General features: G+C 49.2%; 1 protein-coding gene across 1 annotated transcript in view; it reads right to left on the bottom strand.

Moving 5' to 3' along the window:
• Window positions 1-19,206: 19,206 nt before the first annotated feature.
• The window catches only part of C9H3orf70 (chromosome 9 C3orf70 homolog), a 41,137-nt gene continuing 33,027 nt past the window's right edge, over window positions 19,207-27,316 (bottom strand). The window contains exon 2 of the mRNA XM_038417067.2: window positions 19,207-22,818. Coding sequence (XP_038272995.1) covers window positions 22,262-22,818 — 557 coding nt within the window. The 3' untranslated portion in view covers window positions 19,207-22,261. The remainder of the gene's footprint in view (window positions 22,819-27,316) is intronic.

Below are 27,316 nucleotides of genomic sequence, written 5' to 3' on the forward strand. Positions count from 1 at the left end.
GAACAGTCCCTCCTCCCAAATTCTCTGTGAAAGAGGGTTGTAGTGCAGATGGCGTTGATGACTTGACAGTGTTGAGGATTGACCTCCTATGTAATTCTCAGGCAGTAACACTGTAGGAGCCTGAACATCACCCCTGTGGCACTGGATTCCTCTCCTGGAGGGTGTGCACTAGAAGCAAGTGGTCAGTTCATGCTCCAGGCAGATCTCTCTGCTAAGGCTGTCCATTTCCATGGGTAGCAAGAGTGGATTTTGTTTTTGTGAACACCTGTCATAATTTGTAATGCCTCCCCTGGTTTTGTTAAAGTTTACAGTATTTTTAGTATCCCAGCAAATGTTTGATTCCACACGGAACTCCCAGCCATTAAACAAACCCTCCGACAATGTTCTATAGTATGGGCCACAACCCTGCACTTGGAACAGGGTGAGTGGCGTGAATTATTGTGGAGGTCCCCAGATGAGTGGCTGGAGTTTTTACGCAAATCAGACTAACTGCTGCACTGACTGGGCCAGTACTGAAAGAGACTGGACCGAACTGGTAGTTTGATAGAATTGTGTTTTATAAAGTGCTTCCCTTCCCCAGCAGAGGGACACAGGGTATTACACAGTGACCATATAAACGCTGCCACTTAGACAATACCAGCCTTAGTAAAATCCATGGGCCACCACACACTGCCTCTACCTCCATACTATTACTGAAAGAGGCCTTTACCCAAACCATCACTTTGTGCTGGCTGCCTGTAATGGTGCCAGGTGGATGCACGGTGATCAGGCTGCATTTAGTGCATATGCTGCTGGATTCTGCACATGTTGCATGTGGCGGTGAAGCCCTGTGGAAAGGGGAGTTCTTCTTCGAGTGTCAAGTATCAGAGGGGTAGCCATGTTAGTCTGGATCTGTAAAAGTGGCAAAGAGTCCTGTGGCATCTTGTAGACTAACAGACGTATTGGAACATAAGCTTTGTGAATACCCACTTCGTCAGATGCATGTCTTCGAGTGATTGCTCATATTGATTCCAAGTAGGTGTGCGTGCGTTGCGTGCATGGCCGCTGGAAGGTTTTCCCCTAGCAGCATCCATTGGGTCTGTGTGGAGCCCCCTGGAGTGGTGCCTTCGCTCCATATGACACTGCTGACCCAGCACCTCCTCAGTTCCTTCTTACCATCTGTGATGGTCATTGGAACTGTGGCGTCTTGCTTAGCGAGTTCTCCACGTTTCCTAGCTTGTTTTATAGTTGTTCTTCGAGTAGTTCTTATTTTTTCTTTAATTATTTTAGTTTATTTTTGTTGTAGTTAGTAGTAGTTAGGCTGGGGGTTTACCCTCCATCCCGACTGCTTTTCCTTGAGAGGCTTTCATGCCCAAGTCTCCAGGATTCAAGCCCTGCAAAGTCCTGCTTCAAGCCCATGCCAATGGGCGACCCCCCCAACTCTTGTCTGAAGTGTCTGGGGGAGGCTCACCAAGCCGATAAATGGAAGATTTGCAAGGGGTTTTGTCCTAGGATCAAAAAGGAGCATGACTTTTGACTTAAGCACCTCCTTATGGAGGTGGCACTTAAATCCCAGCCTCCTTCGGCACGGCAGGACCCGGCACTGAATTCTTCAGTGCACGGTGCCCCCACTATGGCCAAAACCTGTGGCACCGCTGCTCCCTTGCACCGAAACCGGCAGCATCGACCTAGCACCGCTCCCACTCCCCAGCGCCAAAGCAGCACCGGAAGCAAGAGAAGAGTGACTCTCCGTCCCGGAGACCCACCCCCCTGGAGCCAGCCAATGTGGCGCGTCCCAGAAAGGAGTGCCCAGGGCCAAGGCCTGTGGACGCAGCACCATCCATTTCAGTTCCACAAGGGGAACCGTCAAGTCTGATGCCATTGGACTCCCCGACCCACAGCATCGAGGAAGTTCAGCTGCCATCCACCCAGACACCTTTGCAGCCCCGAGGGACTTCATCACCATGACAGTACTGAGGTCTCCGACGATCCATGCCAAGCCTCCGGTACCGTAGTGTATGGCACTGTCTCAAGGCAAGCCTGCAAAGATCCAGCAGACGGCACAGTCGGTCGAGTCCTGGCACCGCTCCTCGTCGCTGCATCGGTCGTATTTGCAGCACTGGTCAAACTCGCGGCACCACTCCAGATCGCTCCAGTGTTCCTGATTGCAGCACCAATCTGCATACCAGTCGCCTTCAAGGAGAAGGTCCCAGATCCAGCACCGGTCCCGCCGCCACTCAACATCCTGGCATAGCTCCAGCTCATGTCACCGCTCCCCAGCTATGCAGCACCGTTCTCCAGCATCTTGGCACCGCTCACTGACTCAGCTCTGCTCAGCACCACCCTGGTCGTCATGGTCCCGATCCCGTTCCTTGGGTCAGAGACGGTGTCTAGATACTCGGAGCGGGACCGGCACCAGTCAGGCCATGGCCGGTGCACTGGCAGGGGCAAGTCTGTGCCCATTCTGGACTCCATGGGCATACCACCAGACCCAGGTGCGCAGTCTAAAGGTTCCCGGTCGGCCGCCTCTGAACTGAGGGTGCTGGAGGCCTCCACAGTCAACCCACCCCTAGGGATGCGGAGGAGGCACCAGGCCCCCACTTCCCCCTCTCCCACCTGGAACCGATTCCAACTCCAGTTCCTGAGACGGAAGTGGTCAGTCTCTCCCACTTGCCCTCTTCATCTTCCTCTCCTGACAAGGCCATCGCAGGCACCTCCATATCTGGGCCACACCCCATAGAAACTGCGCCCCCCAGGACCTTCTGCATAGGGTTGCGTGTAACATGGGCCTGCGGGCCAAGGGCGTGGTAGAATCGGAGGACCCGGTGGTAGACATTTTGTCCCCAGAAGGTCAGTCGTGGGTTACCCTGCTCCCCATCAAAACTATTCAGGCCAAAGCCAAAACCATCTGGCAGACACCAGCCTCCATTCCCCTTACAGTCAAGGAAGTAGAGTTCAAGTACTTCCTGCCCTCTAAGGGGTACAGATGTCTTTTCATGTATCCACAGCCCTGCTCTCTGGTGGCTGTGGCCATGAATGAGAAGGAGAGGCGGGGCAGCAGGCCAAGCGACTGGACTTGTTTGGCCACAAGGTGTACTCCATGGAGGGGGCTTCAGCTCAGGATTGCCAATCAGCAGGCAATCCTGAGCTAATATAACTTCAACTCCTGGAACTTGATTCTCAAGTTCAAGGAGCTTGTGCCATGTGAGTCCAGGGAGGAGTTTGGGGCCATTGTAGAAGAGGGCAAGGTAGTGGCATAGACCTCTTTACAGGCCTCACTGGACACTGCAGTCTTGGCGGCATGTACCTTGTCCTCAGGAGTTGCCATGAGGCACACCCCTGGCTACAAACCTCGGGCCTACTGCTGGAGGTTCAACAGATTATGCAGGACCTGCTCTTTGATGGGGTGGGCTTGTTTGCAGAACAGATTGACTCTAGGCTACATAGAGGACTCGACGACAACCATGAAGTCTTTGGGTATGCACTCTCTGGCAACCCAGCGGAAGCACTTCAAGCCCCAGCAGCCACAACAGTGCTCCTACCCTCCTCGACCAAGGCAGGACTTTTACAGGCGGAGGGGATGGAACAACAGAAGGAAGCCTTCCAACACCCTGTCTGGACAAGGTCAGGGCCCCGACCAAACCATCGTCGGGTTCCAGGCAGGCCTTTTGAAGGGACGCTTGAGGACGGCGTACCAGACTTATTCCTGGATCCTCCCCGCCCTTTTTGAATCATTTATCCCACTTCCACCGTGCATGGTCCCAAATAACCTTGGATCGCTGGGTCCTTCACACAGTGGAAGCAGGATACTCTCTCCAATGCTGTCCCTACCCACCCTCCCACCCCATCCCCATCCCCGTCTCTCTTCAGGGACCCCTCTCAGGAGCAACTCCTCATCCAGGAGGTGGAGGAGGTTCCGCAGGAGCTAAGGGGCAAGGGATTCTACTCCCGATACTTCCTAATCCCCAAGGCTAAAGGGGTCTCGACACTCTTCCCTCTAAGCTGTGCGCGTGTGCATGTGCGCACAGATCCTAAACCCCGCACACACGGCAAAACACTGCACGCACAAAAATTTGCACAGAAGCACAACAGTTTGCACAGAAGAAATTTTTTGCACGCACGGCCTGTCAAAAATTTGCACAGAAGAAATTTTTTGCACACACGGCATGTCTGAAATTAGAGGGAACGTTGGTCTCAGACCCATCCTAGACCCGTGTGGGCTCAACAAGTTCATGGTAAAGTTGAAGTTCTGCATGGTCTCCCTAGACACTATTATCCCCTCCCTGGCTCCGGGAGACTGGTACACCGGTCTCAACATGAAGGACGCGTACTTCCACATAGCAATTCATCTGGCGCACAGGCATTTCCTGCGCTTCATGGTCAACCATGAACATTACCAGTTCACGGCCTTTCCATTCGGCCTCTAAGCAGCCCCCTGAGTGTTCACCAAGTGCGTGCTGGTCATGGCTGCCTTCCTCCGTCGACAGCAGGTGCAAGTATACCCCACTTAGACGATTGGCTGCTCAAGAGCCGCACCAGGGCGCAGGTGCAGTCCCAACTCCACCTGGTCAGGTGTACGTTCAAATGGCTGGGTCTCCTCCTCAATGTGGAGAAGTCGACCCTAGAACAGACCCAGAGGATAGAATTAATTGGGGCAGTGCTAGACTCCATTCAGGCTTGGGCCCTCCTATTGGAGTTCCTTTTCCGAGCTATCTCAGATATCATTCAAGGACTTTAGCAATTCCCAACCTCAAGAGCAAGAGGGTGCATGAGTCTCCTCATCCTCATGGCATCCTGCACATTCGTGACCTGGCACGCCAGACTCCAGGTCAGGCCTTTGCAGGCATGGATCACCTCGGTCTACCGCCTGTGGCGTTCCAACTTGAATTCAGTGGTCACATTGCTGGGACAGGTTTTCGCCTCCCTTCGCTGGTGGCTCAACCCCTGAGCGGTGTGCGGAGGAGTCCCCTTCCACAGCCCCCACAGCCTTCCTTGTCCCTGGTTATGGACGCATCAGCTATAAGGTGCGGCGCACATCTGGGGAACCTTCAGATACTGGGCCTGTGCTCACAGAATGATGTCAGGGAGCTAATGGTGGTGCGCCTTGCTTGCCAAGCCTTCCAGGCCCAACTGCAAGGTCACTGCATAGCAGTGTTCCAACAGAGAGCACCACAGCCATGTTTTACATCAACAAGCAAGGGGAAGCCCATTCCTCCCCCCATACCAGGAGGCCCTCCAGCTGTGGGTGTTATGCATAGCCCACTCCATTCACCTGGAAGCGTTCTTTCTCCCAGGAATTCAGAACATGCTGGTGGACCGTCTCAGCAGGTCCTTCCACATGCATGAGTGGTCTCTCCGACCAGATGTCAAACACTCATGTTCCAAAGGTGGGGGTTTCCCCAGGTCGACCTTTTCACCACCTGATGTAACAGGAAGTGTCCAACGTTCTACTCCTTCCAGGGTTGCAGCCCGGGCTCCCTCACGGACGCATTCCTGGTACCCTGGAACGGTCGCCTGCTCTATACCTCTCCGTTCCCTCTCATGCACAAAGTTCTGCTCAAAATCCACAGGGAGGAGGCAAAGGTGATTCTGATAGTTCCAGCAAGGCCTCGCCAGCACTGGCACACCATGCTGCTGGCAGGGGTGAAAGTAAGTCTAGGGACTTACCGGTATGGGGCTGGGCTGGGGCCGGCTCTGGCCCCCAGAAGGGGAGGGGTCTTGGGAGGAAGGGGCGGGGCTGGGGCAGCTCAGAGCCAGCCCTGGCCCACCCTGTACTGGCAAGTGCCTCCTTCCCCCTCTCCGAGGTAACAGCGGCAGCTGGGAGCTCTGGCAGTGGTTTAAAGGGCCCTGGGCAATAGCGGCGGCTGAGCCCTGGGCCCTTTAAATCATCTGCAGAGCCCCGCCACCCCTTCCCCAGGGCTCCAGCCACCACTACCACCCCGGGCCCTTTAAATGGTCCCCAGAGCCTGCCAGAGCCCAAGCAGCGCTGGGGCTCCAAGAACGATTTAAAGGGCCCAGGGTTCGGCCGCTGCTACCACCCCAGGCCCTTTAAACCGCTGCTCCAGCCCCACCGCCGCTACCCCAGGGCTCCAGCAGTGGGGCTCTGGCAGCAATTTAAAGGGTTGGGGGCTCCAGCTGATGCTGGGAGCTGCAGGCCCTTTAAATTGCGCCTGGGGAAGCTGATCCACCCCAGTGTAGCGCACCGGCTCTTGCTTTCACCTCTGGCTGCTGGAGCTATCAGTGGATGTACCAGTCACGTTGCCCCTCCTCCCCGACCTACTCACTCGGGACCACGGACACCTCTGTCATTCTGACCTACAGTCCCTCCACCTCAAGGCTTGGAAGCGTCATGGCTGAACCCCACGGAGCTTCTGTGCTCGGACCAAGTCAGACAGGTCCTGCTGGGCAGCAGGAAGCCCTCCACTAGAGCCACATATCTGGCGAAGTGGAAAAGATTTTCATGTTGGTGTGACCAGCACCACACACACCCCCTGCAGGCGCCAATACTGCTCATCTTAGAGTACCTCCTGTACCTGAAACAGCAAGGTCTGGCAGTGTCCTCCATATGGGTTCATCTTACTGCCATCTCAGCCTTCCACCCGGGCACGTCTGGCCGCTTGGTCTTCACCAACCCTATGGTTGGTCACTTTCTCAAAGGCTTGGACTGTTTATATCCTCAGATCTTTCAGTCTGTCCCTGCATGGGACCTTAAACTGGTCCTTTCAAGGCTCATGGGGCCCCCATTCGAACTGTTAGCTATGTGCTCCCTCTTGTATCTCTCCCATAGGCGCCAGCTCCAGGGCTGGAGCAGCAATGGGGAAAAATTGGTGGGTGCTCTGCACCCACCAGCAGCTCCCCGACACGCCCCAGCTCACCTCCGCCTCCTCCCCTGAATACGCCACCGCATCCTGCTTCTCCCCCCTCCCTCCCAGCGCTTGTGCCACGAAACAGCGGTTTCGTACGGCAAGCGCTGGGAGGGGGGGAGGAGGAGGAGGAACATGATGTGTTGGGGGAAGAGGCGGGGCCGGGACACAGATTTGGGGAGTGGTCCAACAGGGCCAGGGAGGGGTGGAGTCGGGGCAGGGGGGGGGTGATCTCTCCTAGAAGACAGCTTTCCTGGTCACCATTATGTCGGTGAGACGCATTTCTGCGCTAAAGGCCCTCACCTCGGAACAGCTTTACATGGTTTTCCACAAGGATAAGGTCCAACTCAGACCGCACCTGGCCTTCCACACCAGACAGGACATTTTCCTACCCGCCTTTTACCTAAAACCTCATGTTAGTCTCCAGGAGCAGCGGTTACATTCCCTCGATGTCCGAAGAGCACTAGCTTTCTCCATCAAGCGCACTAAGCCATTCAGAAAATTGACCCAGCTATTCGTAGCTGTGGTGAACCAGATGAAAGGCCTCCTGATCTCCTCTCAAAGAATATCCTCCTGGAACACATCCTGCATCCACTCGCTATGAGCTGGCCAGGGTGCTGACCCCAGCTCTTGCCGCACACTCCACTAGTGCCCAGGGCTCATCAGCAGTGTTCCTGGCCCAGGTACCAATCCAAGAAATCTGCAGGGCAGCAACTTGGTTCTCGGTACATACCTTCACCTCACACTACACCATCATCCCGCACGCCAGGGATGACTAGGCTTTTGGCAGAGCAGCGCTACAATCAGCATTCCTTAACTCTGACCACACTGCCTACTTGGAATCGATATGAGCAAGCACTCGAAGAAGAAAAAACGGTTACTCACCTCTCATAACTGTTCTTCGAGATGTGTTGCTCATGTCCATGCCAAACCCGCCCGCCTTCCCCTCTGTCGGAGTAGCCGGCAAGAAGGAACTGAGGGGGCGCTGGGTTGGCAGGCTCATATATAGAGCGCCATGAAGGCACCACTCCAGGAGGCTTCACAGCCGACTCCACAGATGCTGCTAGGGGAAAACTTTCCAGCAGCCGTGCACGCAACCCGCGCACATCTACTTGGAATCAACATGAGCAACACATCTCGAAGAACAACAGTTACAAGAGGTGAATAACCGTTTTTTCAAATCCTGCTGCCTGGTTATATAGGTATGTTACTGGCTTGAGGAGAGCCCCTGTTCTAGGGAATATCCCCCCACCCCTGCCCCACAGCCTAGTGTCTTGGGGCTTAGCATCAGCGAGAGCCAGAAGCCCAGCCCTGGGGCATGGAAAGCAGCCTCAGTAGTAGCAGTGGCTGCTCCAAAAACTACTGATGAGGAGCAGGAGTGGCGCAGAGGTCTAGGGCCAATCTGGCAGTAGCACACTGAGCCCTGCGCATTCCAGCTTTGGCCCTGTGAGCTGCCAGTCAGGCACCTGCCAGCCAGAGCCTATGAAATGTGCAGGGTCAGCTGTGGCCAGAGGTGTGAGTGTCCTGGGGTCCAGATCCAGCCTGCCCACTGTGTGTTTGACACCCCATCCCTGGGCTAGAGAGTGAGAGATGTGGGAAATGGAGGGAGAGTGAGTGAGGAACAGTGCATTACAGACAAGGGAACGATTGGAAACACAATCCCAAGAGCTACAGTGAACGGGAAAGAGAGAGGCATTGATGCCTTGATTATTTCAGAACAAATCAAAAATGCTACTAACTGGTTTGTGAGTGATCTATAAGGGAGGTGGCAGTGACCCACCCTTAGTCCAGCTGTGGCTGTCTGTGTTTTCTACAGGCACTGACACCACCAGCTTCCATGTTTGTTGGCTACAATCTGATTGGTGAAGTCAGGGATCTCTTATGCCCTTAATTCCCTCAAAATGGGGCCCTCCTACCCACCAAGATTGTCTCATGTAAAAATAAATAGCTCCCTAAGGGGGCCCTGGTCTCTGATAGAAATGTCTCTTTGCCTGTAATCAGCAGTTCCCAATGAGTGGTCAGATTTCAGCTGGCTCCCAAGGACTCCTGAGTAGCTGGGAGCCTGTGACTGAGGATGCACTTGCGGGGTTATGGGAGGAACATTTCCACTGTGGGATTCTTCCTCTATGCAAATGGACATGTATGATTTCTAGCTGAATGGGAAGATGGACACAAACTCAATCATCCTGTTCCAGGCATCTGAACTATAGGAAGGCTGTCTTCTCAACACAAGACATTTGATGTGTATGTTGTATAGTGCTTTAGTTCACGTGTTAAGCGCTGTAACTGCAGGTAGCCCGGTTGTGACATTTGGGCACTGGATGGACACAGAGTAGCCCAAAGTGTCATCCAAAGGAAAGTTTTGGAAAAGGCTCTGAGTTCACAAGGCTGCCCGAGCAGCAATTGGAAAAAAGCAAAACCGCTCCCCAACCTGATATTTCTTAGAGCTGTGCGTACTGATGGGAGAAGAGCCACCCTTGGGGGGGGGGGGGATTGTCTTGGGCCAGTGCTGCCAGCCCAAAGGGGAGATAAGAATGGTGACCTTTCCCTCTGCTCAATGGCTGACAGTTGATACAAAGAAACAATAAGTGAAAAATGACTTGTAATTTTCAGCTGCAATAATTTACAGAGGAAAGGGGGAAGGCAGCTCTGATAAAATTTTAATGAAGACTGTATTTTTCCCCTGCATTAAGCTGAATAATAAGTCTCCTGCTAATTGTCAAGCAGGGTGGGGAAAGCGCCCAGCCCTTTCATATTCAGGGAGCAGAGTGTTGTATGCTCGTATGCTGCAGAGATGCTCGGAAATCAAAGAACAGAAAAAAGAGTTCCCCCTACTTCTAGATTAAAGGGCTTGCAGGCTGTCCTTTTAGGCCCCATGTCGCTGTGTTAAAGGGCCAGCTCGTCCAACCACATAGATTTCAGTGGAGGCATTTCAAAGATGTTTCTGTTCAAATCCTTTAAATGTCTCTACACCATAATGCTTTGTCCTTGTGTGGCTGCTCCCTGTGGGGGGAGGAGCCTTTGGTAACATGCATTCCTTCTCTTCTAGCTTCCCCGACACCCATTGTGGACTCTTTTCTGACTAACGAGTGCTGGAGGCCTCCTGCCAGACAATGACCTTTTGTTGATGGCAGTTCCCTCAGGAAGGCTGTGCCACCTAGGATCAACCACGGGTTGGGGGAGCAGGAGAGCTAGGTTCTGTTCCCAGCTCTGTCACTGACCTGTTAAGTGATAAGTCGCATCCCTTCCTCCTGCTTTTCTTTCCCCTTTGTCTTGTCTGTTCAAAGTCTGAGCTTCTTGGGCCAGAGACTCTCACTCTGTCTCTGTGCAGCCGTGAGCAGGGCTACAAACCTAATATCTGGTGCTCGCACTCCCACCTCTTGCTCATGGTGTCAGATTACCGTGGTGGTGGTTGCAGGTTTCTGCCACTTCGGGTTTTGCACAAGCTTCACTTTAGACAGAATGGGCTAGCATGGAGGTCTGGCTCTCCAGGAAGGGGCTGTCAGTACACAACGCTTTTAACAGTACCAGGATCCCAAAACGCTGCCAAGGGAGAATCTTCAGTCTTCCCTCAGAGCCAAATGCCTTTTGCCCAGGCCCAGGCACCTCTCACTAGAACTGTCTTCTGAGGTTTCCATGCTTCCACGGGCTCACCTCTGTCACCATGCCCATGATGTTCAGTTACAGGGAAACTTGCATTTCCCCTACAACTACTAGAGGGAGCTTGAGGCAGTTTGGAAAACTCCAAGGAGCGCAGGGCTGTGATTTTTTTTTTTCCTTCATAGGCTCACCCTCAGTGCCTTTCCCGAGCCCAAGGGGGAAGGGGCACATAGTCTAGTGTGTGGACCAGTTTTTTCCTATCCCGGTTAGTCAGCTGGGGGCACAGGACTACTGTGCCTGGCCATGGTGCGAGTGGCTGACAAGTTGCAGGGCCCGCTGCCTTGGAGCATGTTTAAGGGAAGGTTTTCTTCCTAGCCCAATGGCACCCAGGGCCATGTCAGCTACGTATACACCATTGACCCAAACTATGATTTTCTGTCTGGCTGTGCCCACAGGACCATGGCATCTGGCACCAGAACACTTATGGAGGATGCCATTGTTGTAGGCACCTGGGCTACAAAAAAAAAAAAAATGTGCATGCAAGGTCATGCGGTGAAGAAGATGCCCATAGACACAAGGCCATGCTTTGCATGCAAGCGTAGCAGCGTGTGTCTGTTCAGGTGGCTTTTTTAACCACTGCTGCTACCCTTTGGGATGCTTATTTTGGGAAGCTTGCTAACAGATAACACCATGCTGTGCTACTGCAGTTCCCCCTGACAAATGCAGACTATTTATTTTAAAATGGGTTTGACTCAACTGCAGGTCTAATAGTTTTAATGCTAAAGTCAGTCATGGCGCAAGAGTCTCTGAAGGGAATGACGACATGCTCATCTCATTCCAGTGATCAAACTGCCTTGTGCAATGCAATACTGATCCTAGTTATTGGCCCTGAGCAGGACAGACATGTAGGGCCTGTGATGTTGGCAGACCACGTGCCAGCTCATGCCAAAGGCCCCCTAGCTTACTTGAACACTGATAACGCCAAAGCTGGAATCAGTTGGATCAAATGAGTGTTTATTAGCAATATAAGAATAGGTTTAGACTGCAGGGAATACTTGTAAATTGCTGCATACATTAATCTTACAATAAGGGCTACAGCGGTCATAAGTAAGTTAATATTTGAGCTATTGTACTGTGAATTTCTGTGACCGTGTGAACAGACACTCGAGACCCATTAATAGATGTGAAATGCTGATCAACAAAAGTTGTTACGTCTGTCCCAACATGAATGGTCCATTGACCCTCAGACACTATTGTGGGCCATGAATGAGGACAAAAGGCATTGTTCTGCTTCCTCCCATCAGTTGACTACAGGGCAGGAGGGGGAATTAAAAATCACAGACAAAAGGAACGCATTATCTCCATGCTGCTTGGAGGCCAAAGGTCAAAGGTATTTTTTAGGCATAAGCAAGAGATCCCCCAGTGCTTAACTAGATTAGCCCGAAAGGACTTGATTTAGGGTATGTCTCTACTCCAATTAAACACCCAGGGTTGGCCTGTACTAACCTTGCAGCTCTATGTGCATTACCTGCCCTGGAATACAATGGAGACCATCCCTCTCCCTGATCAGCTAGCCTCAACCCCCAGGCACTGCTGAGCAGTGAATAGGAACAGTGCTCACTGTGACAAAGTTCCAAACCTATAGTGGTGGGGCTTGTGCTTCTGAGCAGATTCAGGGGCCTCAAAAACTCACTCAGGCCCCACTGTGACCTTCCTTTCACAGTGTAGTGGCAAGAGTCACAACCTATTGAGTTACTTTCATCACAGGCCAGTATGGGAAATGGGTATTTCCCCTTCCTCACAGTCTTTGTTGGTCCGTAGTTTGCCCTTCTGCCCCTCTCAAGGGGATCGCTGTAGAATATGGGGGAGGTGGGAACCTGGGCCCCCCCTCTACTCTAGGTTCCGGCCCAGGCATCCTAATGGTAGCAGCTGTTGGCAGCTTTCCGTTCATCACTGCTGCTGCTTTGATTCCCTAGGCCACTTCCCTGTATTCCCCTTTTCCCAGCTTCACCCTTACCTTAGGAGATCAGCAATACTGCTTCTCCTCCAGTTCCTTTCACCTGGGCTCTCTCGAGAGAACTGGAAAGGAGAGCTTTTAAGCAGAATGAGTGGGACCTTAATTGGCTCAAGCTGAAGAGCGAGATGCACTCTATGCATGGAGCCCCAGGTATCTTCCAAGAAACAGCACATCTCGTTCCTCTGCGCGTCGGGGATTGGGGTCATGGACCCTGGAGCATCTCCCGATAGGACCCCCCCTGCCACCCCCATGGCCTATCGAGACAGGCAAACATGGATCAGATCCCCGCTGCAGCACCTGTCCCACTGGCATCACACCACCCTACTCGGCACTAGGGACAATGGCCGCAGGAGAACTGCAGCCCCTGATGGGCCAGGAGAGGGAAAAAACAAAAACTGCCTCCCAGGGTCCCTCATAAAAAGAAAATGAGGCAAACCCGTAGGTAGCAGCAACAGGACAAAGGAAGGAATAAAGGTTAAGGATAGGAGCAGGGGCTGGAACGGGGTCAGGGACAGGAATAGGACACAAACCTAGGACATCAAGAAAAATAAATGGGCCCATCCCCTGCCCTGACCTGACCCTGTTCCAATCCTAAGTCATCTTTCACAGGCGCACTTCTCCAGCATTCAGCCAGACCCATTCTCGGACCACCATTTGGTGGCCGTGATGGCCTCTCTTTCTTCGGAGAGGCCGGGGCTGGCCTATTGGCATTTCAATAAAGCCCACATCCTCCAGCAGGCTCTTGTAGCATCCTTCCAGGAGTTCTGGCTAGCCTGGCAGGATCAGAGGCATGCCTTTCCCCTCAGCGCAGCAGTGGTGGGATGTGGGGAAGGTGCGTGCCCGGCTCTTCTGCTGTAGCCATACCTAGGGTGCCAGCCAGCAGAAGGATGTGGTGCTAGAGCAGTTGGGGTGGGAGGTTTTAGACCTAGAGAGGCATCTGGCCGCCAGCCCTGTGAATCCACCCCTTTGTGGAGCATACTGGGAGAAGCAGGAGGAGCTTCAGGCCCAGCATGCCTTTGTTCGATCCCGCATCCATCTCCTACGAGAGATGGATCACGCCTCCCGCTTCTTCGATGCCCTGGAGAAGGATAGGAGCTAAAACGCAGATCATCTGCCTCGTGGCAGCTGATGGCACCCACCCCCCCATGGATCCAGTGGAGATGTGCGAGAGGGCTCGGGTCTTCTACGCTAACCTTTTCTCCCCAAATCCAACCGCTGCCAATGCCTGCGGAGTGCTTTGGGACGAACTTCCGATGATCAGCACATGCTACTGGGACTGGCTGGAGCTGCCTCTCACTCTGGCCCTGTTCTCCGAAGCCCTCCATCTCATGTCCACCAATAAATCTCCGGGCATGGACGGGCTGACCAGGGAGTTCTACCGTGTGTTCTGGGACATCCTTGGCCTGGACCTTGTCACTGTCTGGGCTGAGTCCTTAGAGAGCAGGGTCCGTCCTCCCACTGTCATGCAGGTGAGCAGTGCTCACCTTACTGCCAAAGAAGGGGGACCTCAGCGATCTCCGAAATTGGCGTCCCATCTCACTCTTCAGCATGGACTTCAAGGCCATGGCGAAGGCCATCTCGCTGCGGCTGCGGTTCGTGCTGGTGGACGTGGTCTATCCTGACCAGACCTACACCGTCCCAGACCATACCATCTTTGATAATCTTTATCTGGTCCAGGATCTCTTGGAGCTTGGGTTTAGGGATGGTCTGTCGTTTGCCTTCCTGGCATTGGATCAGGAGAAGGCGTTCGACCGGATGGACTGCAAGTACCTCCTGGGCACTCTGCAGGCATTCAGCTTCAGGCCCCGGTTTGTGGGGTTTCTCCAGGTGCTGTACGCTTTTGCAGAGTGTCTGGTCAGGCTCAACTGGACACTGACCACACCTGTCAGCTTCAGGCGAGGAGTACATCAAGGCTGTCTGCTGACAGGTCAGCTGTATACTCTGGCCATTGAGCCCTTCCTCCGTCTCCTTCGTAAGAGGCTGACAGAGTTGGTGCTGCATGAGCCGGAGGTGCAGCAGTTCCTGGCAGCGTATGCCAACAATGTGCTCCTCGTCCTCCTGGACCCAGAAGACCTGGGGCGTGTGGAGGCTTACCAAGCTATTTATTCAGCAGCCTCCTCCACCCAGGTCAACTGGGTCAAGAGCTCGGGCCAGGTGGCAGGCGAGCTCCCTCCCACCCATGCTTCAGCCCATCCGGTGGAACGTGGGTCCGCTGCTTAATCTTGGCATTTACTTTTCTGCCATACATCCATCTCCGCTGGAGAACTGGCCTAGTTTAGAGAGCAGGGTGACTGGGCCGTTGCAGGACTGCTCCGGTGCCTCTCCCTTTGGGGGAGAGCGCTGGCCCTTAACCAACTGGTACTGTCCATGCTCTGGCACCGGCTCAACACCCTGTGCCCACCCCCCGTGTTCCTGGCCAATCTCAAGAGGTTGGTTCTGGAGGTTTTTTGGCCGGGACTGCACTGGGTCTCTGCAGGGGTTCTCCATCTCTCCCTGGAGGAGGGAGGACAGGGCCTGACGTTATGCGCATGCAGGTCCATGTCTTCCACCTCCAGGCCCTACAGAGACTCCTTTATAGTGCAGGTGGCTTAGCGTGGAGCATATTGGCGCATGCCTTCCTCCGCCGTCTGCAGGGCTCCGATGTGACCGGCAGCTCTTTTTTCTCCATCTGAGTTTTCTTCAGTGAGACCTCTCCAAGCTGCTGGTCTTCTACCAGGACCTCCTCTGGGCCTGGAGGCTGGTTTCAGCAACCAGGTCCTTTGTGGCCACTTAGGGGTTGATCTCCTCGCAGAGCCCCTTCTACACAATCCTCATCTTTGTGTACAGGTTGCGGAGTCCCCCTTGGTGTGCCGGAGGTTGGTCCTGGCAGGAGTCACCAAGATCAGAGACCTCCTGGACTACAACCTTGGGGGTTGAATGGATCCCCTGGTGCTCGGTCGGCGCATGGGGCTTTCCACCCTAAAAACCCCCTGGTGCATTCTCCAGGAGGTGGAGGCAGCCCTGTCCCCTGCAGCTCGGACTTTCCTTGAGCAGATCCTGCAAGAGGGTGCACCCTGCCCGCCCCTCACTCCAGGCCCTCTGGATCTTTCCATCGGTCTCCTGCCCCATGAGCCTTCCCAGCCTCCCCTTCCTCATACTCTGAGCTGGCTGCGTGTCTTGCAGCCGGTCTGTTTTCAAACCACATTAAGAGACCATCTATACACGCTCATGCTGCATACGCTTCATTTCCCCACCCTCATGTCCCACCCAGATATCAAGTGGCGGGACCTTTTACCAGCAGTAGAGGGCGAGGAACCCCAGTGAGCCAGTTTATATTCCATCTTAGTCCTGCAGCCTGCCGGGGATATCAGCTGGCGTCTCCTCCATGAAACCGTGAGCACAGGTGTGTACTTGGCATGGTTCACTTCTGTCCCTGAAGCCTGACCCTTTTGTGGTGTGAGGGAGACCCTGGCGCACGCATAGCTTCAGTGCACCAGGCTGCAGCCCCTCCAGTACCTCTTATTGAGGTTCTGGCTGCACTTCTCCCCACACTTGTTCATTTATGCACACCCGATTTGAGGCCCCACGAAGTCATGGGACCACCTTGTCAACCTCCTCCTGGCCATGGCCCAGGTGGCCATTCATAACACCAGGGAGAGAAGGTGGGGGGGGGCTGTGACTGTGGGGCTGTCTTTCGTTCCTTTATCCGTTCACGAATCCAGGCAGAGTTCCTCTGGGCAGCATCCGCTGGCTCTCCCAATACCTTTGAGGAGCAGTGGGCGCTGTCTAGGGTTCCCGGGTCAGTGTCTCCTTCTGGTTCCCTAGTTTTAGCCCTCTGACCCCCACACCTGTTCCCATTATTGCCTTTGTTGTCCCCTGAACTCAGTTGGGTTCTGGGTTTAGTAGCCCCTCCCTAGACTGGGGGAGGGGCTTTTAGCAGTGAGAGAGCTAGTACTCTCTTAGATCCTTCTGGTCTGAGTCCATCACATCACCCACTGCTTCTGCTGACATTTCATTCACAATAATGGGGGCCAGCCGGGACCCTCCCCCCCAGATAGACAACCATACTCACTGTGCTCCATTGCATCTGTCTTCAGATATAGATGGTGCAGGAAGCTGTGGGTGAAGAGGGTCAGTAACAAGTCAGTTTTGAGAAGAGGGAGGCAAAAATCATGGGACAAGATTTAAAATGACCCTGATTAGTCAACATTTCAAATATTCCCCACACTTTGTGGAAACAATTTTTTTGTCCTCAGGCACCAACCAAGAGGGGTGGATTTGTGGGTGGGAGGCTCAGTCAGAAAACAGTTGCACAGCACAAGGGGATGGTGTGTTAAGGCCTAAAATAGAAGTGGCTGAAATGTGGCAAAATAACTATTAATCCACTAGCTTCACCCAAATGGGGTACAGCTGAGTTGTTCTAGTCATGAGAGAAATCTTCACACCAAGCTAGGCTCTTAAAGCAGAGGTGACAGCAGCAGCAGTGAAAGCAACCCCAAGGGCAGGGAGGAACAGCATGGGGCTAATAGAGCCCCAATGCCATGCAGGAGAGCAGTGGCACACCCCCAAGGTACACTTTACTCACCCCCAAGCAGAGCGCAGAAACAGATGGTTCACAAATGAGTGAGAATGATTAGAAGCTAGGCGCCAAATCCATATGACAAGTGATATGACGGCTCTGCCAGCTGAGGCCTGCTTGCCGATGGCTGTGACCCCTTTGTGTTGCCAGAGGGCCACAGGAAGCCACTGGGGCTAACCTCCAGCCCCAAACTCCAAGTTTTTGACTTTCAAACACGTTTTTTTAAAGATTATTTTAACTACAACTCCGGTCATGCAATATTTATGCTGAAGCTGCACTGCACATCTGTCCTCTGCTGTGTCTGCAAGTCTAGGTAAGAAGCACCCAAGAACATCATAATTAGGAGAGGAAATAATTCTTAGCAAGTCATTTGATATGTCATTATAAACTTTTCTTCTGGGCTAAAAGCAAGGTGGATGGAGTAATATTCACTCTTTGGTATTAATGTACCTTTTAGGCTTCATGCCACTGAACCCCATTTCTAAAAGTAATCTGTTCCTTTTGATCACCCTCACTTCGTATCTTTCCTGCCGTCCTACTTAGCTGACTGGCAAAACCAGTGGCTGAAATAGAAAGCAATCAGCAGGTCACAAATTCCTCACAACTCATTTACTGCATTCAGAGTTTTTAAGACCAGAAGGGGCCATATGATAGTCTAGTCCAGGAGTTCTCACAAGAAATGTTTGGGTGGCCTCAGAGTGCAGCCACCAACTCTTGCTGGTGGCTGCTCTGGCAATTTTTCATAAAATGCTTAACTTTAGGACAAACAAGTATGCACATAAATTACAATGATTTGGACATGTGTATTTATGTAGGGTTTTTTTTTTGCAGACTCAATAATAAAAAATGATGTACAGTTGTCTATTCTTTACTGGGCCTAAACAGAATAGGAACAACATAAGGTGCTTTGCACATTCTTGTTTTTTGGTTTTTTTTGGCTGCCTTTTAAAAAAAAATTTGCTAGCTAGTAAGGCTGCTGCTGTGGAAATTATTATTTGTATGTATCACTTTTCACAGCAGACTTACTAGCTAGTTGGGAGACAGTGAAACACGATAAACATACAAATATCGCTTTTCACAGCAGACTTATGCAGCCCTGGCAAGCCAGAATTAAGCCGTGGATGGAGAGGTGGGTAGGGAGGCAGTGGGGGCCGGGGTGATGGGTGGGGTGAGCCCAGGACTGAAGCCCAAAGCCCTCCAGCTGGGGGATATAGCCTGAAGCTCTGTGGCCAGGGGCTGTGCCTGTCATCCCAGACCTGAAGCCAGAAGCCCCACCACCCCTAGGAAGGTGGGGAACTCACAGCAACTTCCTGTTCCTCTGGCACTGTGGCTTCAGAGGAGGGCTGGGCCCAACTCCTACTGGCAGCCCTGGGTTAGGAGCCACTATCCAGGAGGCTGTGGCTGCAAAAAAAATGCCTCTGGGGGCCACAGGTGGCCACATTTGAGACACTAGTCTAGTCTGACCATTTGCACAAAACAGGTCATAGAATGCCACCCAGTTATTCCTGCTTCAAGACTGTAATTTATTTGACTTCTTGTGCATAATTGAAAGAGGCATCCAGTCTCAATTTAAAAACCATGATGGAGAATCCATCACATCACTACATAAATTGTTCCAATAGTTAATTACACTCACTGCTAAGAAGGTGTACCTACCTTTTGTCTGAGTCTGTCTCGCTTCAGCTTCCAAACATGGGACTTTGTTATGCCATGTTCTGCTAGATTAAAAAGATCTCTACTATTAGAAATCCCTTCCCCATGTAGGAACTTGTAGACCATGATCAAGTTACTGCAACCTTCTCTTAGATAAACTAAATCAACTGAGCTTCATTACTCTCTCACTATATGGCCTGATTTCCAGACCTCAGATCATCTTGTAGCTCTTTTCTAAATCCTTTCCAATTTGTTAACAGCCTTCTGGAAGCATGGACACCAGTATCCAGAAAGGGTCTCACTTATTTAAATTCAAGTCAGAACTTGTGTTGTTTAAACTTTCACACAATGTTTGTGATCAAGGCTCCAATGCTGCAAGATACTGAAACACGTGACTTCAACAAAGCTACTTCTGTCCGGAAAGTTAGACGTCTTGCTGAATTGGGGCCAGAGTGATTATTACTTTACTGAATAGAACTGTGAAACACGTCACTCTAATATGCAGAATACAGAGTTACTTAAGAAAAGCTGTGCTTCAATGGTTTAATATTTTATTAAAGAGGAAATACATACACCTGAAAGAGGACACTCCTCAGTCACTCAAATTAGAATGTGTAACTTTGATATCAGAAAGGTATTCTGTAAAAGAAATCTACCTAAGCCGGTGCTTGTGCAAAAGAAAATAAATCACATTTATTTAAGAAAAGTATTTTTCTGAAGTAGTACACAAAGAGTGATCTGTTCAGAGTCTGGTTCAAGAACTGAACATAAATTTGAGAAATACATCATAGAATTAGCTGTTAAAACATTTGCCCAAATCTTGCCCTTCCCTATCCCCAAGCACTCCACTAAAATCCATGGGGTGTAATACAAGTTAGGATTTAGACCATTGTGCTTAAGACTTTTAAACAGATCATGGTAAAGAGACACACACAGTAATTACTAACAGTTTGGAAAGAAATGTATCCTGACACAATGATATGGAATCTGTGTCACCAGAGGAATTTAAGTTAATCTTAGTCATGACCACCCAACTATTTTTCACTAGACACTACTATAGCCCTGCTGACAGTAGGCGTGCTCACTCAAAGGAATTCAAAAGGAAGAAGGGGAGGTCTCCCCCTTCAGATTACTGAGCTCTCAGGTTACCCTTTTCAATATTCTCTTCTCTCACCAAAATATAATTTGTAATTATTTCCACTGATCTCTCCAACAGGGCCCCTCTGACAATGTTAGATCCCTGAAAATACACTTGGTCATCAACAGGAAGATCCCCGCCAGGGGGCTAAGTCAGCCAGGCAGGCCACAAGATGACAGATTTTCAGATGCTTCAGAGTCTTAAATTACTTTTGAAGGATTATAATACAAATTCAATAGCATTAATTAAATTAATGTTTTCTTCTACCTATGAAACACATGAGAATGCTTAAGACAGACCGCCACCAAGTAAAAACCCTGGTTACCCAAGAAAGACTAATCCCATATTAAAAAAAAAACCACAAACCCCATTGAAATAGCTTTTTCTACAATCTTCCTTTAAATGTCAACCAAACAGTTTCTTGAAGCGCCTGGTAAGACTGTATCTGCTCATGCACAAGGGCCGAATTCCTCATCTGTTTAACAAGCATTGCACTGTTTATATACTTCATCAAAACTATAAAACCTATTATTTCTCCTCTCAAAGTGTTATTTTAGTCAAAAAGTACAATATTACTTTATATAACAATTCATGTTAAATTCCTACCACACACACTGTTGTCTAAATATTTTCTAAAGGTGTCAATTACAAAGTGTATAAAAATTAGCAACAAGTCAGGATACAGTGGTAAAGATTTTTCCATTCTACAACATAGAATAAGAGATTCTAGTACTGATAACTAAACCTGTACGTTTATATATCCTTATTCTCTCCAATAGTTTTGAAAAGTAAATAGCAAACAAAAGAATTACAAGAAGGCTATGTTTACAGCCAGAAGCAGAACTATTATTATGACTGTACCTAACTGGTTCAGTCATACAGAACTTTTCAAAGAACAATACATTTAGAAGTTGTCAAGGGACTGCCGCATAAGGTCAGAAAAATGTTTATTTTCCCATCTTGCTTAAGTGTCATTTAGAATCCATCCGTGTCTAACTGTTGAACTGGCTAGAGAGTACCTCTTTATGATTCTCCAGCTAAAATACACACATACAAATGAAGGTGTCACAGACGTGTATTTCTTAATAGCACGACTATTGTAACTGTAACCCAGTACTGTTCAACAACGCTACAACAGATACATGTACATTGGGACTTTAAAGCTTAGTTAAGGTAGATAATCCTTGTTTATCAAGATTTTCATCTAATCGGTGCCAATAAATTAAAATTCAGAGGAAATGGCATAAATACGTTTAAGAGGTCAAATTAGAAAGAAGGGCTTGAGGAAAAATGTTAGACCAATTAGCCATTTTCTGTCCTGCAACTCTTCATCCCAATCTGTTGTCTTTAGAGCTTGCCTTAAAGACTGTCAGACATGTTCAGACCTGGTCTTAGCAAAGGCAATAGTTTGGACCAATTAAACTAAACCCTAATCAAACCAAAGATAATGCAAATATTCAGACAAAGGGCAGAACTGAACTATTCGTTCATCTATCCCACCTCCCTTTCAATGCAGAATGGTTCTTCACAGAACATTCATGTTATTTTGGAATAATTTCTGATTGAGCTCTCTTCTTTAGCTGTCACTTCACAGCTAAATCCAGAGTAGCCTGTTTTACAACCAAAATCTTCACCTAAAATAAAAAACAAAAACTAGCGCCCTTCTTTTTTTGTTTAAGTCAGAAGAAAGAATGGCTGGCTCTGGCTAAATGATATATTGGCAGCAAAACAATCGACTCATCAGTGGAGTTTAGCTCAATCCCTGACTTTTGAGTTATCAGGAGCTCAGCAATTGTGGATGCATTATGCATAGCCTGGAAGAGGATAGGAGGCACTTTGCACTGCTCTCTCACAAGCTGGAAGAGGAGGAACTGAGAAGGTTTGAAAGGAATCACATCTGGACTGGAGAAAGGGGTGTGCTATCGGGGGAGCCTTTGGGAGGAGGACAGAGGAAGTACTTCGAATCTCCAACTGGGCGTAGATGTATGCGTTTGTGTAACAGAAGGAGACAATAAAGACTTCTCAGCCATCAGGCCAACTGCATTACCTTCCCCATGCTGCTTTGTAATACCCCCTGTGCTGTGAAAGTACATCATAAATGTCCCGATAGAAGAAAACAACAGGAGGGAGTGAGTCCTGTTACAATTAACTGCAAAGGAAGTGACCAAGACTAAGATAAGGCCCACTTTGTCATAAAAGCCATACAATTTTTTATCATTGCTTAAATGTAGAAGTGGGAGATCCGATTAGTGAGGGAGTGCATTAAAATTAATTGGTAGAATTAGTTATTTGAATAATTAACTCATTGATGTGTAAGTCTTGGTACTGCTCTTCTGTGAGGAGGTTGAAAAGTCTCAAGTGCAATGGGAAAAAGGACTTGTCATAAAGAAAGCAAATATAAATGCTATAAAAGCAATATTGGTTAGTTTCTAACATGATTCTAACATGGCACGTCACACTGTGGTTTCTATAGTCTCGATCACTTCCAGTTCACACTGCGAGGGCAACAGAAGGGGGCATTCATCTGGCTCCCAACTGCTGTCTGGATTATAATCTTCTTCAGAACTTAGCTCGGCCCCCTCCTCAGTGTCCTCATCACATGACTCCATAAAGGGAACCCCAACAGCATTGATCCCAGAGTCCTCTGAGCTGGAAGGGGAAGAGCAGGGATCTATTTTTGGTTTATTGCTCTCTCTTGAAATTAAGGCATTGCGAACAGCAAGCTCCTCAGGCTTCATTTTATGGGGCGCAGCGGGAGGCTGCCGCTGGACATAGCACATCTTCCCATTGATGCATTTCACACGATAATTGTCGATAAAGAGATCGGAAATTGTGCAGTACTGTGGGGAGTCGGGGGGTAATGGCAGTTGGAAGACAGGTGCAAACTTCAAAAAGTGTTCAGTGAGTGAGACCGAGATCTGAATGGTGTTTGTGGATTCCCTAGGTCGGATAGGTATTTCAGTGCTTGGAAGCTGTTCCACTGGAGTCATTGGCTGATAGACATATTTACCTGCAGAGAATATAAAGATAACAGTCAAAAACCATAATTGCTACAAACAGATTACATGATCTTATTATTATTAGTTCATCAATACAGAACAAAAATACATGGTGTTTCACCAGACTGGTTTAAAAAACAAAAGAAAGCAGTCAGAAAACTCCTGTGAAAAATATTTCACATTAATCTTGTCTTTTAAACAGGGATCAGTTCTGACAGATATTTCCTTTGGTGAACTGAATCATTTTAACATTAATTAGTCTATTCTTTGTCAAAGTGAGTTTATTTTGTTTGTGTATTTGCATTTCCCTTTCTTTAGTCTCAAAACGGCCTCTATGTAGTTAGCAGATGGAATTTTAAGGCAGAAAATAAGGGAACTCCAAAGCTCTTGGAGTGCCTATGGCATTTTGATTATGTGGCTGTGTAATAAGAAAATAGGGTTATGTTGGTTGTATAGCGGACTCCAACACTGTAAAGCTATGCTAAAGAAAGAAATAAGAAGAGCGAGCTGAAAACCAGCACTTTGTTATGAAAGACAGAAATCTGAGACTACTTCAAAGGACCATAAAATGCAGCATTTAGTTTACATAATTACCCTTTAAAAGGTTTAAGTCTTACTATGACGTTCACAAACTATAAAGCTCAATTACAGAACAGTGACAAGCACGGGGATTATCTAAGAAGAAAAAATTAAGCTATAAATTATTAAAATTTCTAATGCCAGAGCTGTAAGTAGGTAAGCAGGAGGGAAGCAAACAAAGTAGCCATTATGTGCTTAATAATAGCTCAGACAGCGTACCCTGCCTGCAACATCCACCATAGGTGGAAAAGGAACACTGTTTATCCTACATCTTTTTTTCCCTACAAGTATCCTGGACTCTAAGCTACCACAACTGAGCTGTACTGACATCCACATAACTTCTGTTCTGAAGGGGTGCACATCCTACCATGAGTAATGAACTGCGTGCGCTCAGCCAAGCCTTGGTGTGCAGTATGAAGTTACAATCTTTTGATCCAGAGGCAAAGTACCATACAGGCACACATGGTCATATACCAGAGAGAATGTTTAAGTGTGTAAGCAAGAAATTTAATATCAAAGACATGGATTTTTGTTGCAATTCCCCTCATTAGCATCTTGGTCTTTTTGACTCTCTAGAGTATTGTCTTTTCAGATTTGCAGTCTGCTGGTCTATGGTTTTGTGATCCCCTAAGAGAAGATGGCACAGCCCATACACCTGAACCAGAATCTCCCAGGTAAAGACACAGGCAGCTCCTACCTAAGGGGTACCAGGATAATGTGTTCTCCCAGTGCTCACCTCTGAATGTAGAGATGGGGCACCCCCTGCCTTCCCACGAAAGGAGATGAAAGTGGGTGATCAACCTCTTCCATGAATGCAAATGGCAGGGGCTGCAGACTAATCAGAGCCGTCTTCACCTCCAAGGCTGCAGCCAGGGCCGGCCTTAGGGAAAATGGCACCCTGGGCGAACTTGTGCTTTGGCACCACCCATCACTTCTGGCCCCCACAGGCTCCCTGGGCTTTCCCCCACTCCCCCCACCCCCTATCACTCCTGGCCCCCACAGGCTCCCTGGGCTTTCCCCCATCTTCTCCCCCAGTGTTTAATTTGTATTGAAAGAGATGCCAGAGGCTAGACCTCAGCCCTGGCACAAATTAAGCACTGGCAGGGTGGCCTGATAGTGGCTAGTCACCCAGCTCTGAAGGCAACGCCGCCACCAGCAGCAGCGCAGAAGTAAGGGTGGCCTGGCATGTGATGTATTGCCACCTTTCTGCACTGCTGCTGTGGCTTGTGGTGCCTGATGCTCGGCATGTGGCTTTGCACTGTCACATGGGGGCTGCATCTTGCCAGAGCCCATGGCCCTCCTGGCTCACGCAGGGCACCATTTCAGATTTGGGGGGAGAAAACTTTAACCATGATTCCAGGGACTGCAAAATATTTAGAATCCAAAGCCTTGAGGTATCTGTTTTGGAGCTTTAACTTAGATATCAGAAACACATGTTTGAGGGATAGATCAGTGGTTTGAGCAATGGCTTGCTAAACCCAGGGTTGTGAGTTCAATCCTTGAGGGGGCCATTTAGGGATCTGGGGCAAAAATTGGGGATTGGTCCTGCTTTGAGCAGGGGGTTGGACTAGATGATCTCCTGAGGTCCCTTCCAACCCTGATATTCTATGATTCTAAGTCTGCCATTCCCAGTCCTGTGGCTTAACCATCCATACCACTTTCTGTAGGGTCTCTCAAAATTATGATGAGCTCAGTATACACTGGAGCAGGGCTCCCCACAAAGCAGGCCTTTGATGTTTTCACTGTCTGCCCCTAGATACTCCCTCGCCTGACTTTTAACTCACAATAGTCAATACTAGAACCAAAAACACATTTCATGATGTATTTCATTTGAATCTCAAAAAAATCTCCCACTTACAGGGGGCACTGGAGCCTCTCTAGCTGGATTGTTTCTAGCTGTATTTAGTTTGATTTCTATATTTGCTTTGGGAATTTTTTTAAACATGGGACCGTATGACCTTTCTTGCAGAGCAATTTGTCTTTTTATGTAAGTACAGGGCCTACCATAAGCCATTCTTTAGCAGATTATTGGTGGTTGCCTTTTGAGGCTGCTAACCACGAGGGCCTTTTGAGCAAGGGGACTGTTTCAAGGTGAATGGAAGGCATTTCCTCTCATTCTTATTATGAAGATGTAGCTTAAAAGGAAATACAGTTATTAGACGGCTTTCTGATGACGAGGTGCAACACTGCCTAACACGGTTCAAAACACAGATTTTGTCCTCAAAGCACAGGATTCTTTATTATTTCAGTCAGTGCAAACACACAGCACACATGTTGTACAGAGCAGAGACTTGGGGTTGCTGTGGTCTGACACTGTTCTCACAGAGTCCTAACTGGCCAGGGCAGGGCATGTCTAAATATTACAACCTCTAGGAGACACAGAGCTGGACCTAGTGACACATCCATGGTTTAGGAGTAGCAGCCGTGTTAGTCTGTATTCGCAAAAATAAAAGAAGTACTTGTGGCACTTTAGAGACTAACAAATTTCTTAGTCTCTAAGGTGCCACAAGTACTCCTTTTCTTTATGCATGATTTAGTAGGTCTTGCAAATAGTCTCCTACCTCTGTACAAGCTGGGAGTCATGGAGATTTAGGTGCATTTTTAAATTCTCAACTTGGCCTACGTCCTGATCATCCTTTTCAAAAGCCCTAATGCATTACAAGGGTGTGAATTATCACTAGGAACAGTGTCACACCAAACTCTCTTCACTTCGATTCTATCCTGGTTCAGCGCTAGGCTTGGTACCAACAGCGGAATTAATGACTGGATCGTTTGTAGCCATCCCAGCACTGAGTGCTGTGGAGTGTAATATCAGATTCCAAGGCCAGAAGGAACCATTGTGATCATCTAGTCTGACCTCCTGTGTAACACAGGCCAGAGAACTTCTCCAGAATCATTCCTCGAGCAGAACCTTTAGAAAAACAGCCAAACTTGATTTTAAAATTGTCAGTGGTGGAGAATCCACCAAAACTCTTGATAAATTGTTCCAATAGTTAATTACTCTCACTGTTAAAAATTTAATGTTTTATTTTTAGTCTGAATTTGTCTACCTTCAACTTCCAGCCATGAGATTGTGTTAGACCTTTCTCTGCTAGATTAAAAAGAGCCCATTATTAAATATTTGTCCCCGATGTAGCTCAAATCACTCCTTAACCTTCTCTTTATTAAGCTAAATAGATTGAGCTCTTTGAATCTATCATTACAAGGCAGGTTTTCTAATCTTTTAATCATTCTCATGGCTCTTCTGTGAACCCTCTCCAATTTATTAACATCTTTCTTGAATTCTGGGCACTAGAACTGGGACAGGACTCCAGAAGCAGTTAAATCAGTGAACTAACAGACATTGGACATGGGCATAGGCATAGAGACAAAAAAGACTGTGACAGCTCCCTCTAGCATCCCAGATTTGCTTCTCTTTGATCCTTCTCACAGGAAGGATCTGTCCCCCTCATAGGTTTCACATACTTGTGTGGAGAGTTGTACCCCCGATGGAAATCCTCACATATGATCAGATATGAGGCCCCCGAGCAGTGGTATGATACCCTGGATGAAACAACGTTTTCCTACTCACTGATTCTAGGGGCTTGTGGGCATTCCAGTGCAGCTACCGATTGCTCTCTTGCTGTTCCCTGCTGCTTTTTTTAGAGAGGGGAAGAGGAGGACTTCCCTCTCTCTCTGCTCTCAAGAAAGATGGTTTCTTCCCATTCCACAAACTTCGAGTCCGGAGCACTCAACATTCCTGCCAGCAGTTTAGGATCAGCCAGACAGAAACTGTGGCGAAACAAGCAATTGCCCCAGAGCCCACTGCCATGGGTGACAAGTGAAAATGCAATGGGGCTTTTCAGAAGAGATCATGAGAGCCAGCTTGAAAGTGAAAAACTAGTGTTGCAAAAAAAATTCTACATTGTTTTTGTTTAGAAGAGGTTGTAA

This window comes from Dermochelys coriacea, chromosome 9 (assembly GCF_009764565.3).
Source record: "Dermochelys coriacea isolate rDerCor1 chromosome 9, rDerCor1.pri.v4, whole genome shotgun sequence".
NCBI classification, from domain to species: Eukaryota; Metazoa; Chordata; order Testudines; family Dermochelyidae; genus Dermochelys; species Dermochelys coriacea.